The 19,148-nt window shown below is 38.9% G+C and overlaps 1 protein-coding gene across 1 annotated transcript in view; it reads left to right on the top strand.

The window, feature by feature from the left end:
* The first annotated feature begins 1,930 nt into the window (after positions 1–1,930).
* LOC117945595 (proline-rich transmembrane protein 1-like) overlaps positions 1,931–19,148 on the top strand; it is a 21,448-nt gene continuing 4,230 nt past the window's right edge. The window contains exons 1-2 of the mRNA XM_034873170.1: positions 1,931–2,218; positions 7,040–7,264. Coding sequence (XP_034729061.1) covers positions 2,069–2,218; positions 7,040–7,264 — 375 coding nt within the window. The 5' untranslated portion in view covers positions 1,931–2,068. The remainder of the gene's footprint in view (positions 2,219–7,039; positions 7,265–19,148) is intronic.

Below are 19,148 nucleotides of genomic sequence, written 5' to 3'. Positions count from 1 at the left end.
ATATATATATATATATATGTGTGTGTGTGTGTGGGCGTGGCCGTGGCCCACCTGATTGTTTCGTGGTCCACCTGGTCACAGAATTTATAGTTTACCCACCTCTTTTTTTACCACTAAACATCTGGTTAGGACATGTTCCAGTCTACCGGTGTTGGCACTGTTGTCCGTTTCCTAATCTGTGTTGTTAATGCAGAAACGGTTTCGTTATAGAGAAAATGTGGAGCCCATCTTCGCCTCCCTCGGACCCTCCCTCTTCATTTATTGGCTGACTGTCTGCCAGCCATGGTAGCCTGAATAGGACCGGAAATCAAGTGAATTCGCATTCAAACAATAAAAGTCAACAATATTTCAGAATAATGATATGTATGAAACATGTTGAAACAACTTTAAATGTTTCACAAGTTGTTTTATAATTGGAGGTGTGTGTTTAGTTAAATTATTGGTTAAGGAGGCTGAGGATGAAGAAAAACTTTTGTTTCCTACAACTTTTTACTTGGCTACTTCTTCAAAGAGAGAATCATAACCTTCTCTTTCATAGCCTGATTCCACTTAATCAGCCCCCAGAACAGAAACCGAGTGCAAAGTGTTGTCAAATTCTGCTCCAGGATCATCAGACTCCCTCTTCGTCCCCTTTTCACCCTCTGTGAGCAGCAGACTGGAAGAACAGCCGGCCGAATCCTGCAGGACCCATCTATGCTCTGTTCCTTACATTACAGTGGCTCCCCTCTGGACGCTGGCTTCACTGACCTAGGCTCTTACACTCATGGCCACATTTTAATGATGCAATACACATCCCTCTATCTAAGGCTTTCTTCAAATAGTGCAAATATACATAAAACATAGTGGAATGGACAAAGACAGTAATGCAAGCCCTCTGCTGACATTGTCTAGAGCCCTATAGAAGCCAAATGACTAAACCAATGTCCCATCTTCTTCATCAGCTTTTAGTGTTTGTGGCTACTTCCTGATTTTAGCCTGTTTTGTCATCTCTTAAGAAATACAGCAGAAAATAAAGAAATTAATAAGAACCAACAACTGTAGTAATAGTGGCAATTACATTTATACAAAATCCATGATTAGGCCTGGTATCTATAATAATATATCCCCTACACTCATAATCTACTTAACCCTTGTGTTGTCCTTACGTCAAAATTGAAACTTAACATCTATCTTTCTTACGTTTTTGTCCTGTTTTTATCACTTTTGGTGCTTTTTTCAACGTTTGTCACTTTATTTGGCGTTTTCAACGCTATTAACTTCAGTTTTGCAGTTATTTTTAGAATTAATGGTCACTAAACTTCATTTACAGGAAATCATAGCCTATCTAATGGTTGAGTTAGAAAAGCAGAGATTAGAGGAATTGTTTAGACAAAAATTAAAGGAATGTATGTTGATGGATAATCACAGACTGGAATATGTCTATTTTTAATCAATACTTTTTCTACTTCAATGCTATAAAATTGCATAAGACACCCCAAAATTGATGAAAGTAGAGATTTGTACTTGCCAAAGAGCGTTGTGTGGAATCAATCATTTTATTTTGGCTAATTACAATTGGGTAGTTTGACATAGGCCTACATTACATAGGCCTAGATACATACGTATATACATCAAGAATATTGATATAGGAAAACGGGTCAATTTGACCCGAGGACAACATGAGGGTTAAAAGATTGTTTTTTTACTGTATTTATTTTAATATGCTAAATCCCGCACCAGAGTTCACATTAGGGTTGTCTCATCTCAGGTCATCTCATATTACGACACAATAAAGCGTCAGTAGCCGATAATATTCACCTACGCCCATTGCGTCAATCAGAAAACTCAGTTCATGTTCGATGGAGCTTTTAGTTTGAAAGTCATTACCGGAATCTTCTTATTCATTCTGCGTGACTTGACACTGGCTAATCAGAAAATACGATGAAGTTCCATCACTTGGGAATTCAGCTAGTAGCAGCAGGAGTGTAAAAAAGAAAGCCCGTGTGCATTCACCGATAAATACTTGAGTCCGGCCGTTGAAAAAGGGAAATTAGTTTCTTCTGAAAGCACAGAGGCAAGCTGTTGCACTATGGACCCCAGTAAGTCGAGTGCTCCTCCAGCGGGATGGTCTGGGTCTGATGAGAAGACTTCCATGGGCCACGCGCCCCCTCCGCCCTACCAGGACCAACCGTACCCGGGTTACCCCCAGCCCGGCATGGCATACCCACAACAGCAGCAGGTAACTAGAAGTAGCCCAGCACCGGGCCTCATTAATAAAAAAATAATAGGTAATTATAATTCTTAATAATTTGATGGCAGGTAAAAGGGTGCCACACAGATTTTTGTTCTGTTTCAATTACACTGCTAACGTTAATATGCTAACAAGCTAATCTTTAATATATTTGAACGCAAATTTCTTCGAGAGAAGAGTTTTCTTAATTAGTAGTAATTCAACGTTAACGTTATTGTAATATTGGATGATAGAAAAAAGAATTTCGTAAAGCAGTTTAATATTAATCCGCTCATTTCTTCATTACTGTAGTGTAGGCCTAACGTTGTTGCCTACATTAAAGTTGCCGAACTAGATAAGAACTAAGAACTCTATATTTCTTTTCTTTCCTATAGTATATTTTTATATTTTATATTTTTATATTTACAGAACTACACGCTAACATTTTAGTCTTGGAAGGGTAACAAGATAATAAGCAAGATTATCACAGTTCATATATGTGTTTTTTCTCATTATCCAAATTGAATTAACATGGAGTGTCATATTTTTTAGTCACTGATTGTAAAGAAATCAGGAAGAACTTTTGTAACTGTGACTTAATGGCCTGAATGTAGTCTGGTAACCACTGGCCACCACTGAGTTTACTAAAAGCACCAAAATCAGTTCAAGAAACTGTAGCAAGTTTCACTTCACTTTTATTCAATCACAACATATTGTAGTTTGAATTCAGTTTTTTTTTTTTTTCATGGAAGTCGGCCACACCCTCATCAGGGCTTGTGGTTTGAATTTAAGTTTTGTTTCATGTGAAGCCCCCCCCATTTACTGTACTTCTTTTCCATTCCAAAACTTCTTTCTTCTTCTTCTACTTGAAAAGAGTTTGAATTGCAGGGTTCAACGTTAAGGTCTATAAAAATGTACAATGACCGAAGGCAATTTTTGTTGGCCACAAATTGTTATTTCTTTTCTGAGAAAATGTCAAAAGTGTTGGAAAAAGATTTTTTTTTTCAAAAAGCAGTCAAAACTTAAAAAATAAATCAAAATGAATGTTAAAAAAAAACATAAAAAAATATACTCAAATAAAAAAACAAACATCAAAACCCCATCAAATGTAAAGAAAAGAAGTCCATCAACCACCAACTTAATTCTTGATTGGCCAACTGCACATTCAAATCAAATCATTTAACAAGCATTCTCCGATGCATTTATTATACAGTGATGCCCTAACGGGCAAGTGGGTTGTTGTTTTCATTTGCCCGACGTGGCATTTCACATTCCTGGGCCATTGGGCACCCCTTTTTGTTTGGTCTGCATCTACGACCTACCAATTTTGGGATTGCTCCGGTGCTGCCGGATTTCTGCCCGATGTCCTTTTCGTCTAGATGTCTGTGACCTTCTGCTGTCTTTGTGTTGTATTTTTAAACTCTGGTGGATTTCTATGGTTACCTGCTCCTCAGATCTCTGCAGGGTAAATCCAGACAGCTAGCAGACTATCTGTCCAATCCGAGTTTTCTGTTAGCTAAAACAACTTTTGAACTTACACGTTCCACCACTTCCTTCCCGAGGCTACTTTGCAGCGGCACCGTGGCTTTGGCCGGTGCATAGCGCCGCCCAAGACGGTTGTGGTTGATTTAAAGAAATGCCAATGTTCCAGAGCACGTTTTCTTTTATCCAGGAACAGGGATATCACAAGATTCGTTACTACCGGTTCGAAAAATTACCAAACACACCGACAATGCCCATTATTTTGAAGCACTGTGTTAGCAGCGTCGATGCCGTTCCTCTTCTGGAACTGATGGGGGAAGATTACCCTTCAGAGTGTTCCAGTCAATACATAATGAAGAAGGAGGTCACGATGAAGTGGCCAAAGTCACGTCCTTCTACTTCTGGGACCCAACCTAAAAACTGGCATGTTCACAAGGGGTAAGCCTCTCTAAGCGTAGCTCCCTATGGCGCCATTTTAATGCCACGAAGCCATCACCTGCTGTTTGCATCCCGTTGACTGCCATTCATTTTTGCGCTTTTTTAACAGTGAATAACTTTATATCTGAAGCGTTTCATGACTCTGTTTGTCCACTGTTTATTCTAAAGAAACACGACAATGTATAAGAGGCTCCATTACCTTGTACCTCATATTATGGCTCCGTAGCAGACGACTGTGTCACAACCAAGCGACTTGCTGTTGCATAGTCAACAAATCACCATATTGCCAGGAGAAGCTCGCAGACAGTTTGGACTTACATCACCTTTTTAGGTTTAATTGCTAATGTTAACTAGCATGTTAGTTAGCAGTAGTTAGCCTGTCTCTATGTTATCTCTTAACATAGACCTACGCTCTCCGTCTCTGCTTATTGGGAATGATTGAGATTTCTCTTGGCACAACTACCAGAAGACTTACAACTAAAAGACACGTTGCCCACGTCACAACTACGTTGTCAAGTTCAGTTGGAGGTTGCGCAGTAAAGCCTAGCCAACACCGTAAAAGTGCTTCTATTTTCCTTCACTGGTCTCTGTCCAGAACAACGGGATCTGATGGTCCATTTCTTTAACTGTCTATGCATGTTCAGAATCAGAATCAGCTTTATTTGTCAGGTATGAGGACACATACGAGGAATTTTCCTTTGGAGCATCGTTACTCACACTGTTCTTACACATTCAAAACAACCACAACAAAATATACACACTAATATATACACAATATATACATACTATAAACAGAAACAATATAGAGGCATGAGTGCAATGAAGAGTTCAATAAAATTATTCAAATGTGGAGCATAGTGCAAAGGAAACTGGGATAAATATAATTATGGTATTATATTACAATATGAACAGTATGAACATATGAACATTATGAACAGTTCTGAAATAGGAAATGAGAATGATGAATAAATAATTTATTTACTAATAAATGGAATAATAAGTGGAACCAGGTGCTAAACAGGTGCTGTAGAGACAGTGTTACTGGGTTATTGACCAGAATTGAACGTGACACTGTGTGTCAGAAGTCAGCTGTTCATCAGAGAGATGGCTTGTGGGTAGAAACTTCACTGCAAAACTAACTGCCCCTCTCTTTTGTCTTCAAATAACTCACCGTTGTTGGCTACAGCCGCTGAACAGGCCACACGTTGTAAACAGCCATGGCTAGCTTGCCTGTTCCTCTGGTAACATTAGCCGTTTGCCGATTTAGCATGGCAGCGTTAGCCACGGTTAGCCAGGAACCATTGGGATCACTTTACTGCCAGTGTCTCAATTGTTTTTGCAAGTAACCAACTCGGGTAACGTTACTCTAGCTATATAATTCAATGTGAGTACACAAGTGTTGAAATGACATTAAATTCTCATCCCTTGTAGTCGTGATAAATTAGCCTGAAGTTAATGCTTAGCTACCTGTTCAGGAGGAAATTAGCCAACTTGGCGTCCTTTTGGACCCTATGCTGCTTTTAATAATAATAATAATAATAATAATAATAATAATAATACATTTAATTTGTATAGTGCTTTTCCCAAGCTCAAATTTGCTTTACAGAGTAGAAACAGTAGATAAATATATATTTAAAAAATATATTTAAAAAACAAAATATATACATATATATATATATTTTTTTTTTATATACATCTCCAATATTTACCTGGTCACGCAACTGTTAGAAACTCTGCACAGTACTTTTTAGGGGTGAGTATCACCAGACCCCTCCCGATACAATATAATTGTGATACTTCTGTCACGATACGATATTGCAATTTTTTAACGTTTGCAAAATTGTTCAATATATTGCAATTTATAACCTTTTTTCCAACTTCCAATTTTTCACAATTTCAAATGATGTCCCCAAAAGGAAAATTTGTCAACATTTGTTTTATCTAGAAAGTTACATTTGTCTGTTTGTTCATCTCACTTTAATGTTATTGCTGAAAAATGGGATTGTCAAGCAGACAAACTGACCAACACAGATAAGATAAAAGAGTGATACTTGCGCCTGTGGATTGATACAGTGTTGCTACTGAAAATATCGTGATATTATGCTGTATGGATTTTTTCTCCCACCCCTAGTACCTTTTGAAAAGATGCCTGGAAGTTTGCAATGTGTCTAGATGTTGCACTATGACCATTTATTGCACTTTATTATTTTATTCTATGTTCTATTGTTTTCTATGTCTTGTTAAGACATTTTGATATTTTTCAGATAATTTAATAAAGAAGTTAATGTTTCAAGTTAAAGTACATTGAATCGAGTAGAGCCTGACCGTTAATTGATTATCAAAGGCCGTTACCGATACAAATATTTGTTAGTTTTGATATTGGCCGATATATATATATATATATATATATATATATATAAATTAAAAAAAGAATCCAGAAACCCGTAACAAAACCTAAACAGAGTCCGTAATATAAGTTATTTGTAGTTATGTATGAGTTTTGACTAAAACAATATGATAATAATTAGTTTTATTGTCACAACAGAAAAAAGGAACATCAAAAATAAATTGAAGTTCTGATGTCACTTAATTTATAAAACTTAAAGTCCTTTGAACGATAACACATTAATAAAACAACAATCAGCTTTGCCGACAGGGAGGTTGTAGAGCGCCCTCTGGTGGACAAACTATGCAACGCCAACACTCGTAACATAGTTAACCGTTTTTTATTTTCTCTTTAATAATTTTTTATTTTTATCGGCCGTTATAAATGCCAATACCGAGTTTGGAAAATACCTAATATCGGCCAATAATAGTATATCGGTCAGGCTTTACATTGGAGGAAGGTCTGGCAATGCGAGACAACTTATTGTTGAACGCTAAATTGAATTTCATTTTTGTGGCCTGCAGGGCTATGCACCACCGCCACAGTATGGGGGTGCAGGATATGGACAACAGCCTTATCCAGGACAGCAGTTCCCAGGACAACAGGCCACCGTCACTGTCCAGCCCACAGTGTTCGTGACTCATGGCCCGCTGCTTAACCCAGTTAACGACTACTTGTGCTACTCCATCTTCACCATGCTGTGCTGCTGCTTTCCACTTGGAATTGCTGCCCTCATCTACTCCATCTCAGTGAGTATGATTCTCATGTGTTTTTATTCATTACGGACTGGTGCAAAACACACGGAGCAAAATGTTCCCCCAGCCAAAATCCAGGCAATCTCATTCTGAAAATGTGCCAAATATAGAGTTGTGGAAGAAAAAGTTCTCTCAGGTCCAATTCAGTGGCTGGTGGCTAATAAGAAAAACAGCTTGCATCACACATTTCTGTATTGTCTTAAATGTTTACTACAAGAATCGTGAAATTATTTAAAGAATAACATAAATAGCATAGAAAAAATCACCAACCAAAAAGTCTTAATTGTTACGGCAGAGTTGGAAATGTAGCTCATGCTGTAATCAAAGTTGCACTGATATTGCAGTTGGATTGATTAAAATTAAAAAATAAGAAAAACTAGGAGTGTGCAAAACCCTCTAATCAGCGTAAGAAAAGCTATCTGATAGGGGGGTGGAATTACCGTAGTGTGTGTGCATGCAAGTGAGCCAAGTTTGGGGAAGTCAATGGGAGTTACTGGAAGAGGTGGAGGTCTGTGAGGAAGAGAACATAGAGGATGTTGTCAACAATAAAATGTAATCCTCAGACGTTTGTCTGCCAAGTTTTGGGGGTTTTGTTATGTAGGCAAGGCAAGGCATGGCAGCTTTATTTGTATAGCACATTTCAGCAACAGGGCAATTCAAAGTGCTTTACACAAAATCAGTTAGATAATAAAAACAGATAAAACACGTGAATTAAAAATAGAAACATTAAGACACCTAAAACACAAGAATAAAAGTTACAGTGCAGCATAAGAAATTAAACATTAACATGTAATTCAAAAATGGCTGCTATGTGTTGTGAAACTCTAATCCAGAGTCAAGCGAAATATCAGCTATCTATCTGTATAAACTGGATTGTTGTTTTAATACTTGAGAAGGTTATAAAGTAAGTAGGTTAAGCATTGCCTAATTGTAGGATGGATTCTTTAGTTTATAGGTGGTCATGTATTTTTGTCATTTGAGGTTACCCAAAAAGTGAATGACTTTTGTCTTATTCAAGTGACACATGGGAGAAAAGCACAACACACGTCATTGGGAGGAAACGTTGCTTGGTTGTTTCCATGTGGTCAGAGGACAAACTCTTTATAAACTCATCCGATGTGTGTGTGTGTGCATGTGCGTGTGCTTGTGCCGCCACAGTAGACTTACTCCTGTCTGTGATCAAAAACATATTGCACATAAAGATGTCATAACACTGACACATATATTAGATATACACAAAAACACATTAGGTAGCAACAAGACAAGTGTGTGGGTAAACAGTAGTGCTCTTCGGTGTTACATTACAGTTAAGATAGGATAGGATAGACATGGAAGTCCCAAAAACGAAGCTGCAGAGCCGGTCGAACATGATGCCACAGAAGACAGGAGCCGTGTCTGTTGTTTCGAGATTTCTTGGTTTTTAAAAATGGTGTTAACTGTAACGTTACTTTACGTTACTCTGCCGTGTTAACGTAACTAAGACCTGAGCACGCACCAGAGCAACCTAATGAATTCAGTAACAATCCAGCGACGGTCCCACTACAGACCGTCGGGAAAGACGGGTTCAGGGCTAGGATTAACACACTGGATTTAAGATGTCTAGCCCTGCCGTACTATTTATACTGTGAAACCGCCAAAATCTTAAACAATACCGTGATATTAATTTTTGGTCATGCCGCCCAGCACTATAAGTCGTCATAACACCATCGATTTGGCGCTATTACTAGCTCTGCAGAAACAGCTTTGTCACTCAGTGTTCGTATTTTCTACAGAATGGTGAGGCAGAAAAAGGAGCAACATTTCCACCTTGAACAGTCTGTTCAGAAAGGGGCTTATTATCTCTCTCCTCTGTGCTATAACAACACTCTCTGTTGATCCTACATTATTGTGGAGCAGACTCCTCTCCTGCTCTTTAATGAACAATCTCCGGTTAATGTTTGCAGAGCAAAGTCCATTAAAGTTAATTTATGGCCAGTGGGTCGTTTGACTGGTGCCTATCTGCATCTTTGGAAGCAGAACACTGTGACTGCAACATGGAGCAGTCACTCAGCGCGTAACCTGGTTTGGCCCCTGCTTTCAAGGCTGTTAAAGTAATGAACAGATACTGTATGAGACAGGAAATGGACAGCTGAAGGACTGAGCTGACTAGGCCAAGATTCAGGAATAATATTGATTTGAATCGATTTGGAAAATCCTTGACGATACCCAGCCCTGAATACTAAGTCATTAGTTTTGCAATTATTTAGACCCTCAAAATTATAGCCGGGTGACAGCATTATAAAGCAAAAAAGGGAAAGGATGACCAAAGTTATTTTATATTTATTATACACCTCCTTAATGCCCTTACAAAGACATTACGGTCCAGACTAAAGTGGCGCAGCAACGACAGGCTGACATTGCCATCCCTAGAGCTACTTTCTAGCGTGGCTAAAAACATAAAGCCATACTGAATTGTTTGATTCTTTACAACCCAGCTTGGTAAATACAGCCGAGTGGTTAGACTGAAGTCCACTTTGCTGATCAGTTGAAAATCATTTGTTGACCCTGAGTAAAGCCTGGTGAAGAACTTCACTTTATATTCCTGTAGTGTTTCCTCTAAATCAGACATGGACTACTGTTGACTTCAGACTTCAGTCTTCTGTATTGTATGTCTTTGTTTTTTTCTTTCTGCCCTTCCTTCTGGTTACGTAATGCAGCTGGCAAACGCACACCCACGTACATTCTCTGATCTGAATGAGCCAGAATTCAGGTTGATTTCAACATGAAGCTCTGTTGATTGGAAATTTGGACTGCTGTCAGTAAAGAGAAAAACTAAGCCGGCAGAGCTAAAAGAGTTCAAGAGCTGTTGAGTATTACGCATAGGTAACTAAGCAACAGTGGGCTTTTGAACTTTTGACCTGCTTCAGCCAGCCGCTCGGCTCCCCTGGTCCCACTCTGGTGTCGGGTTACAGTCTGTTTTCGACAATCAACTAATGTGGACTTTACCGGAAAACAGGAAATTGTTAGAAAAATAATAACCAAAAGACGTCTCTTGAGCCCAGTTTACTTGCACAAGGAGTCAATCTCATACACTTCAATGAGAACAGAGAACGACTGAGGAGCAAACTCCACTTCATACATTGAAATGCCCCTCCCAGCTCCGTGCCTTGAACAGCTGTACTATCGCAAAAGCAAGATGAAAACAGCAATGAGAGGAAAGGGGAGAAGCCTGGCCTCGAGTGTTTAAAGATAGCTGGGAAGGCCTGTGATTCTGGGCGAAAGCAAAACACATAAATATAGCTGACACACAGTTTAACAGTTATATTAAGGTATGGAGGTATGGATTAACACAACTTTTATGCCTTTCTGTCACATCTACTGCAGTCAGATTCACTGTGTTCCCTCTGAAAGTATCACTGCATGTGGGTAGGCACTTGTAATGACATTTCCAACATGTTAAGAGGCTAAAAACATGTTTAAAACTTGCCCTGTTTAAGCCTGTTGGGTGCTAACGCCACGCCGCGTCCAAATTTCCAAACAACAGAGCTACATGTTCGAATAGACCGGAATACCCCTTTAAGACATCTGAGGGAACACCGCAATAGCACAAACACTAACCTACCATATCCTGAATGTTTAAATTATTTCCCTTCAGAAACCGAAACATAGCACTCTGAAACTGTTGGTGGTTGGGTCCTGGTTGTTAAGATGAAAATGGCTAATGGCTGTCTTCTATTTCCTTTACCCAATTTCTTTTAACCCTCATGTTTTCCTCGGGTCAATTATTATTATATCATATTAGACCCATTTACAAAAACTTTCTATATCAGAACTATGACTAAAGAACATTAAAAGAAATGGTGGAACAATCTGCAAACATTTTCTTTCAAATTGCTGAAAAAAGTGACAAAAAAAAAGAGATTAAAAAAACCCAACATCAAATAACATCTGTAAAAGCGCCAAAATCTTCTCAAAGAATTAACAAAAGCATAATTACAAAAACTGAGAAAAACATTGGAATAAATGCAACAAAACCGCAGATAAAAGTGTGGAAAAAGAACTACAAAATGTTGAAATTTCTACCCAGAAAAACACAAAATTGCATGGTTGACGGGAAGACAACACAAGGGGTAAGATTTTTTTTGCAGTTGAATGACACGCCACAAAGGTCTGCCGGTCAGTGTCGAACCCCCCCTTAAGTAAACCCTTTTGGGCACCCGCCGTACAGGGAGCCTCCCTGATTTCCCTTGAAAAGTGGGAGGGAGAGGAAACCATGCCTTATTTAGTGGGTAGGTCATTGTGTCCCAAATATTCTCTCACATGGCTACATTATCAAAGAGCGGGATGAACTGGGAGGAGATAGAACCTAGAGAGATGCAGAAGAAAGATAGAGAAAAATAATAAAGAAGACCTGAAAGAAAGTCTCAGATTTTGAGATTGAGGGCAGAGAAGACAGATATAAAGAGGGTCAGTCGTGTGTGTGTGTGTGTGTGTGTGTGTGTGTACGTGTGTGTGTGTGTGTGTGTGTTTGTGTGTGTGTGTGTGTGTGTGACGTATAAAAGTTTATAGCTGAAAAGCTAAACAGAAAAGAAGGCAGAGACGAAACATGATAGCAAGGGGAGTGGCTGGCTGCTAGAATGTGTCTCACTTAACATTATCGCTCAGGCAAAGGGAACTCCAAACAAACCTGTTTGGAAACCGACTTAATGCCACTGTCAAGTTTTTCTGTTTTTAAAGCTTTTCTGCTGAGAAACACAATACTTGGACAATGGAACTAGAATGAAAATGAGCATTGTCTGGCAATTTTCACTTTGCAGGACTTTTATGATTGGGGGAAAATGAGAATAACTTTTTTTCCGGGACTCAGGATAAGACTTGAGAGTTGAAATTCTCAACACAGTAGCAACTGGAGTGTCCAGACAAGAGATGCTTTTGTCAGACTCAGACATCGGGCCTCTGTGTGTCCCGCTCCAAGCCACTCCTCGCTTCTCTGACGGCGTTGTCAAATGGTCCTTTGTTTGTAAAAGCATGAGCTTTTCCTCACAGCTAAGCTCTTATTGACAGTGGATGAACATCCAGGCAGTAATCTGCAGGGACCTAAAGGCCCTGACACACCAGGCCGACCGTCGGTCCTAGTCCGGCCAATGGTGACCAACCGTCGGCCGGATTTTGGGGTTGTCGGCCGTTGGCTGAACAGACAATTCATCTGATTGGCTGTTCATCTGTTGACTGTGACAGGCACACCTAAGGCTCCTTTCATTTTTTTCTCTCATCCGATCAATCCAATACACATAGATCTGTCAAAACTGGTGCAAAATTACGCTTGAATGTTACTTCTAAAACACACAGGTTCAAACTATTGGAATAACTATTTTTGGCACATTACGTCCATTAGATGGCAAACGTACAACGAGATATACATAACTACTTGTGTAACAATAATAAACTACTACTACTACTGTACCGTGATATTTAATATAAAGGCCTTAATATACCTCTCTCTTTCACTGCACCACTAAACAATTACCCCTCGTTGCAAGCAAGCTAGCATACCAGTCTGTCTCTAAATTAGTAAAAATGTGACATCTTAATGTTTAATTCACATGCACTTGTCACATCGTAGGAAAGCACATTGCTATCGTTGGATTGGCTTTTTAATGGTAACCAGTGTACGATTGATTGATTGGTTGATTTGGTCAGTTTGGAGGGTAGAGAAACAAGCTGTAAACACAACACTGACGTAAGACCTTATAAAAATGTAATGGTGAACAGTTGTCTATTATACATACAGAGCGATGTCAGCATATTTGGAGACGTGCCCTTAATATTGGACTTACTGTAACATTTGTGTCCTGATGAATTTAAGTCCAATAATCTTTCTCCATTTAAATCAGCAAAAAAATATCTATATTTAAGCAGTTAAATGCTCCACTGTGTTCACCGGCCGACTTTGTGACATTACGTGCTAGGTTCATAGTTTATCAGAGTTTTTTTCCTGAGAACAGCTGCCCGCTATGCTTGGAATGAAGGCATTTGAAAGCTTGGTTACATGCCAGAAAACTAAAACAATGATCTGAAAGGTACTAAAAACCATGAAGCTAAAGGGAACTGGAGAGTTGGGTGATCATTGTCTGTGTAATTTGATCCAATGTTGGTATAAACATATTGATTGCTGCAGCTTTAAGGTGAACTGACTGATCATTACAAATTAAAGCTATAAAACACTGTGACGTCTGGCCTGTCATAGTCAATAATTGTTCAAATCTATCCAGTGTTTCATCCCATGTTGAGAACTTCTTGTAGTGTCTTTTTTCTCATGTGTGGGTCTTAGCCCAAAGAGCCAGCCTATACCAAATTCCAGAAGGGGGATTTTAAAGACCCACCCAGTGGACCTTTGAAGTTGAAAATCACACAAAGCTTACCTTGAGGAGGCTGGCGACCCTGAAATAGGCTGCGGCCTAGAGGCTATGTCTGTTTGGGCTACATAAGCAACACCAGCCACTTGAGCCCTGGTAACCTAAAAATACCTGCAGAACATAGAGCCTGTGTCCCTGCATCTGTGGATGTAACTGTATGAACAAAAACAGGTACCCGTATACTGACTACAGGTACATCAGACAATCTGGTGAGGGCTTAGGGCTAAGTCAGGGGTCAAACTAGGGCTGTGCAATTAATTAAATTTGGATTTTGGCTCCCAACGATCACCAAAATAGTATAATCGAGAAAAAACGATTATTTTGCCATGTTCTTTTTTGCAAGCACGCTCTTATTTTGTCTTGTGCTCTGAATGACACGTGCATGCGAATGAGAGGCCAACTAGGAAATACTTCATACACATCTTAAACACACTATCATAATCTTGCATATTCACCACTATACTCATACACACACACAGTATTATAATCCTTGTACATGTATGAAAGAGGGAATAGTCATGTATGTGAGATAGTATTGTAGTATGTGTATGAGAGTACAGCATTGTATGTGAGAGAGTATTGCTGAGTTTGTGCGTTTGTGTGTGTGTAGTAGTATAGCATTGTATGTGTGAGAGTATAGTACTGTATGTGCGAGAGTATAATAGTGTGTGAGAGAGCATATAGTTGGGTATGTGAGAGAGAAAGTATAGTTGTGTGTGTGTGAGTGAGTGTATAGTTTTGTGTGAGAGAGTATAGTAGTGAATGTGAGAGAGTATCGTAGTGTGTATGAAAGAGTATATCATTGTATGTTATAGAGTATAGTAGTGTATGTGAGAGAGTATAATAATGAATGTGAGAGAGTATAACAGTGTATGTGAGAGAGTATAACAGTGTATGTGAGAGAGTATAATAATGAATGTGAGAGAGTATAACAGTGTATGTGAGAGAGTATAATAATGAATGTGAGAGAGTATAATAGTGTATGTGAGAGAGTACAGTAGTGTATTTGAGAGAGTATAATAATTTACGTGAGAGAGTATAATAATGAATGTGAGAGAGTATCGTAGTGTGTATGAAAGAGTATATCATTGTATGTGAGAGAGTATAACAGTGTATGTGAGAGAGTATAATAGTGTATGTGAGAGAGTATAATAGTGTATGTGAGAGAGTATAATAATGTACGTGAGAGAGTATAATAATGAATGTGAGAGAGTATAATAGTGTATGTGAGAGAGTACAGTAGTGTATTTGAGAGAGTATAATAATGTACGTGAGAGAGTATAATAATAAATGTGAGAGAGTATAATAGTGTATGTGAGAGAGTATAATAATGAATGTGAGAGAGTATAATAGTGTATGTGAGAGAGTATAACAGTGTATGTGAGAGAGTATAATAATGAATGTGAGAGAGTATAACAGTGTATGTGAGAGAGTACAGTAGTGTATTTGAGAGAATATAATAATGTACGTGAGAGAGTATAATAATGAATGTGAGAGGGAATAGATGTGTGTGAGAGAGCATATAGTTGGGTATTTGAGAGAGAAAGTATAGTTGTGTGTGAGTGAGTGTATAGTTGTGTATGAGAGAGTATAGTTGAAAAGAAAGTTTGTTTGATTAATCAGAAAGGCAATTTAAATTCTCACTTCCTTAATCTGGCTAACAGGGCAGATTTGAGTTATCATTATCCGATGGGCTTGCTTTACTTTATTTTTCAAGAACAGTTGTTGTATGTGGCAGTAAATGGTAATGAGGAAAACATTGGTATCTTTATTCACTGATGCACTGCGGTGTGTTCAGAGAATTGTGAGGGAAACTGACAATTTGGGACATGACAGTGCCATTTTGTAAAGTTGGTTATACTCGGATACTCTCTTTCTAATCCAGCGTAAAGGAACATGTTGACCTTAGGAGTACCAACTATCAGAACTGGTCATCCTGGTCGCCCTCCATATAATATACTACATCAACACATATCCTACATTTGGCCTCTGGCATGACTTGGGAACAAAAATCTGTATGCTTTGGAATCAGCAAGAGGACACTGGGTGAGGAACTGTAGTAGACGTTGTATTCCCCCGACACGCTGTATTACCTTACTGTTTAAAACTTCTTCCAGCTTAGTGGGGGTGCATAGACCTACCGCTCGTAACCAAGATGAAAAAAAATAGTAATGTTCCTCAGTATGTAGTTTTTTTGTTAAACTGTATGTAAAATGAGTCAACATGAGTCACGTAACGTTATTCTAAGGTACCGTCTATGTGCTGGATGTGTGTGAGATGCACATTGTGTATCTAGAATTGTTCATTAGCTGTGTAACGATGTGTGAGATATCTGTAAAGCTGAACCGACTCAGTAGTAAAAACAGATTTTGTTTTTATCCAAAGACTCTTTCTGTGAAATATCCATCCATTCATCCATGCATCCATCCATCCATCCATCCATCCATCAAGGGCACTAAAAGATTATACCCTGTACACTATCCATTATATCCTTAGGTTAATAAGTAATCATGTTAAATAATCATGATTTCAATATTGACCAAAATAATCGTCATTATTATTTTTGCCATAATTGAGCAGCCCTAGGTCAAACTGTGGGATTGAAAGTAAGGGGTGGGGGATTTTGGTTGAGGTGTTGTAAAACAAATGGTCATTGTGATGGGAAAAGTCAGAGACACAGGGGAAAATGCAGCAACGCATAACTGTGTGGCAGAGATTTTCCCATGTTGCATTAACAAGCGTGACTCTTCTTCTTGTCTCTGTGTGTGAGAAAGGCCCGATAGACTTACAGTATCTGTTCCATCCTGTCTTTCATCAGCTCTATTGGGTTCGGCCCTCTGCAATTTTCTCACAAAAATCAGCCCCCTGCCCTGTAATTTCCATCCTTCCTCACTATGACTCAAACAGCTCACACAACAGCAAACCACAGACAGACAGACAGACAGACAGACAGTGACAACCACACAGGCCCACTCACAGAGACAGAGCACACAGACAGTACTGCAGGCAGGCAGTCAGTCAGGCAGCAGCAGAAAAGCTGAGCCGGGGCGCCTGGGTAGCTCACCTGGTAGAGGTTATAGAGGTTCACCCCTCGATGCAGTGGCCGCCGGTTCTACTCTGACCTGCGGCCCTTCGCTGCATGTCATTCCCCCTCTCTCTCCCCTTTCATGTCTTAAGCTGTCCTCTATAAGCAAAGGCTTAAAAATGCCACAAAAATAATCCTTAGACAGGGTGTCCCCAGGGTTTTAAAAATTATTAAAAAGTGATAAATCAAAATTGTCAAATTTAAGGCCATTAAAAGTGTTAAATGGAGTCTCAGAGGTATTATTTTTTTTAAATTTAGGTATTATTTTTTTCAGACTATCAGGTGTCCTATTCTGAATGAGATTCTATCCTGCGTTCGCAATTAAATACTGGCTTTTGCATGTCTGGGCACATAATCAAAGATTTTTCGTCTATGTTTGATGCTGACGTCATATTCAGTGGTCGTTGGACATCTCAGAACACTGCGCGCTCAACAGAAGTGGCTGGCTTACGTTTTATTTTAGACGTGCTTCAAGCCATATCTTCAATGATCGTCGTCTTTTAATAGGCAAATGCAAATTTTCCGATAGCTGGGTGAACAACCCAGAGTTTAAGGAATGGCTCAGGCCTGTAGTAGGGAATAACAGGCAGGCTTATTGTTCAGTGTGTAAAAAAAAAAAATCAATGTCAGCTGGATGGGAGCTAACGCACTTTGGCCGCATATGCAATCCACTAAACATAAAAATGGATATGTTGCAATATGTTGTTAATGATATGTTGTCTCTAAATCTATTCATTTCTGTATGTTATAAATGTCAAAATCTGTGTAAATAATAGAAAGGTTGCTGATTAACACTTGCAATTCAGTGTCGTGATGGTTTTAAAAAAAATTCTGAAGGTAGTAAAAAAGTAGTAAATTTAACTAAAGGATTGCTGTACATACCCTGTTAGAAAAGCTGAGCCAATCTGCAAAACGCATCAAAGACAATGTAAGCACCCGTCTGTATAATATAATTTACGGATATGAAGAAACTTTCAAGCTGCCGTTCTAAAGAAGCTTTTACATCCACCCGATATTTGTATAACAGCCTGTGATACATGTATACAACTTTTTTTACATGGCATTTCAGAATTCTTTTTTATTCAAAGAGGATTCAGTCTGCATTCTTTTTTTATTTGATGCAGGTTTATTACAGCCTCCTTAGGTCTCTCCCCTTTTTATTTCCTGAAGAACTCTGTTACATTTTCCTAGAAGTCTCCTGGGAAAACTTCATGTGTTCTTCTTGTTCTTGGTCCTGCTCGTCTTTCTTTTTTTCGCTTGGAAGAAAAACACCATTAACCCAAGTACATACCGTATTTGCTCATGTAAAATGTTTTAAATAAACTGTTTTAAATGAAAAGCCATAGCGTTCCAGTGGACAGAGATCATTCATTTTTTAGGAAACATTACCAAAAAATGTCCCCATACAACAACAGCCAGAAGGGCGACAGAGCAATTTGGTTCAGAATAACCAAACCCCACCATTGTGTCAGTTTGAACCCTGTAAATGTACCCGGTATTTATTTCAAAAACAGGTACTACAGTATTGCTGGCAGATTACAATAAGATCCTACAGTAGTCGTACCAGTATCTGATTAACGTTACAGAGGGTAGCTGGCTAGCTTCGTTCCTAGCTCCAGGCTAACTCTTTTCCTCCCACCTCCAGCTAGCCAGCCGTTTCTTCCAGTCTCGGATTCTCCTGGACTCAATGTTGAAATGTCTCGCAGCTTTTTCACCCAAGTTATCCTCCGCATATTTTAAAACTCTTTTCGTTTTGTTTGTTGAAAAGTCCGCCACTAGCACCAGAGCCGTCATTCTCTGCTGTCACTAAATGACACCCATGTTACTACTGACTACTGCCATACGTTGGCACCCGTACGTTACTACACACTCCTCTATACTGAGTAACACATACACTCGCATTGACAAAATGTTCAGTATTTCCTTGTGCAGGAGTACTTTGCAAAAAAAGCTGATATATTTTACCCATATGCAAAATAAAACCTAAGACATATTTCTAAGATGTTGTTATTCCTTGGCTTAGTGAGCTTCCTCAGTGATTCATCATTCCTACTGAAAGTTTAGTGTTTTAAATTGATCCAAAAGGTAATTCAGTAATGTGCTGTGTAGTAAAGTGCTGATTTTGTTCTCACAAATGAGCAATTATATAAAAATAATTTTAGACCCTTTTATTGTAAAAAAAATGTACAAAACTTTTAATATATTTGAAATAAGCAATTTTTTTAAAATTAAGTATTCAAAGTTTTAAAAGCACAGCACACGACAGCTATACCGTCCTCAGAATAAATCCCCTGTATTGTCCAAGAGGATGTGGAAAGCACCGGTGGCCCTGCTTACTAGCTTGCGCGGTCGCGGCAGGCTCCGCTGTGGGGGAGGAGCTGTGGAGGGGGGGGGGGGG

The sequence above is a fragment of the Etheostoma cragini genome, chromosome 6, assembly GCF_013103735.1.
Source record: "Etheostoma cragini isolate CJK2018 chromosome 6, CSU_Ecrag_1.0, whole genome shotgun sequence".
In the NCBI taxonomy this organism is placed as follows: Eukaryota; Metazoa; Chordata; class Actinopteri; order Perciformes; family Percidae; genus Etheostoma; species Etheostoma cragini.
This window is presented reverse-complemented; position numbering and strand designations above follow the sequence as displayed.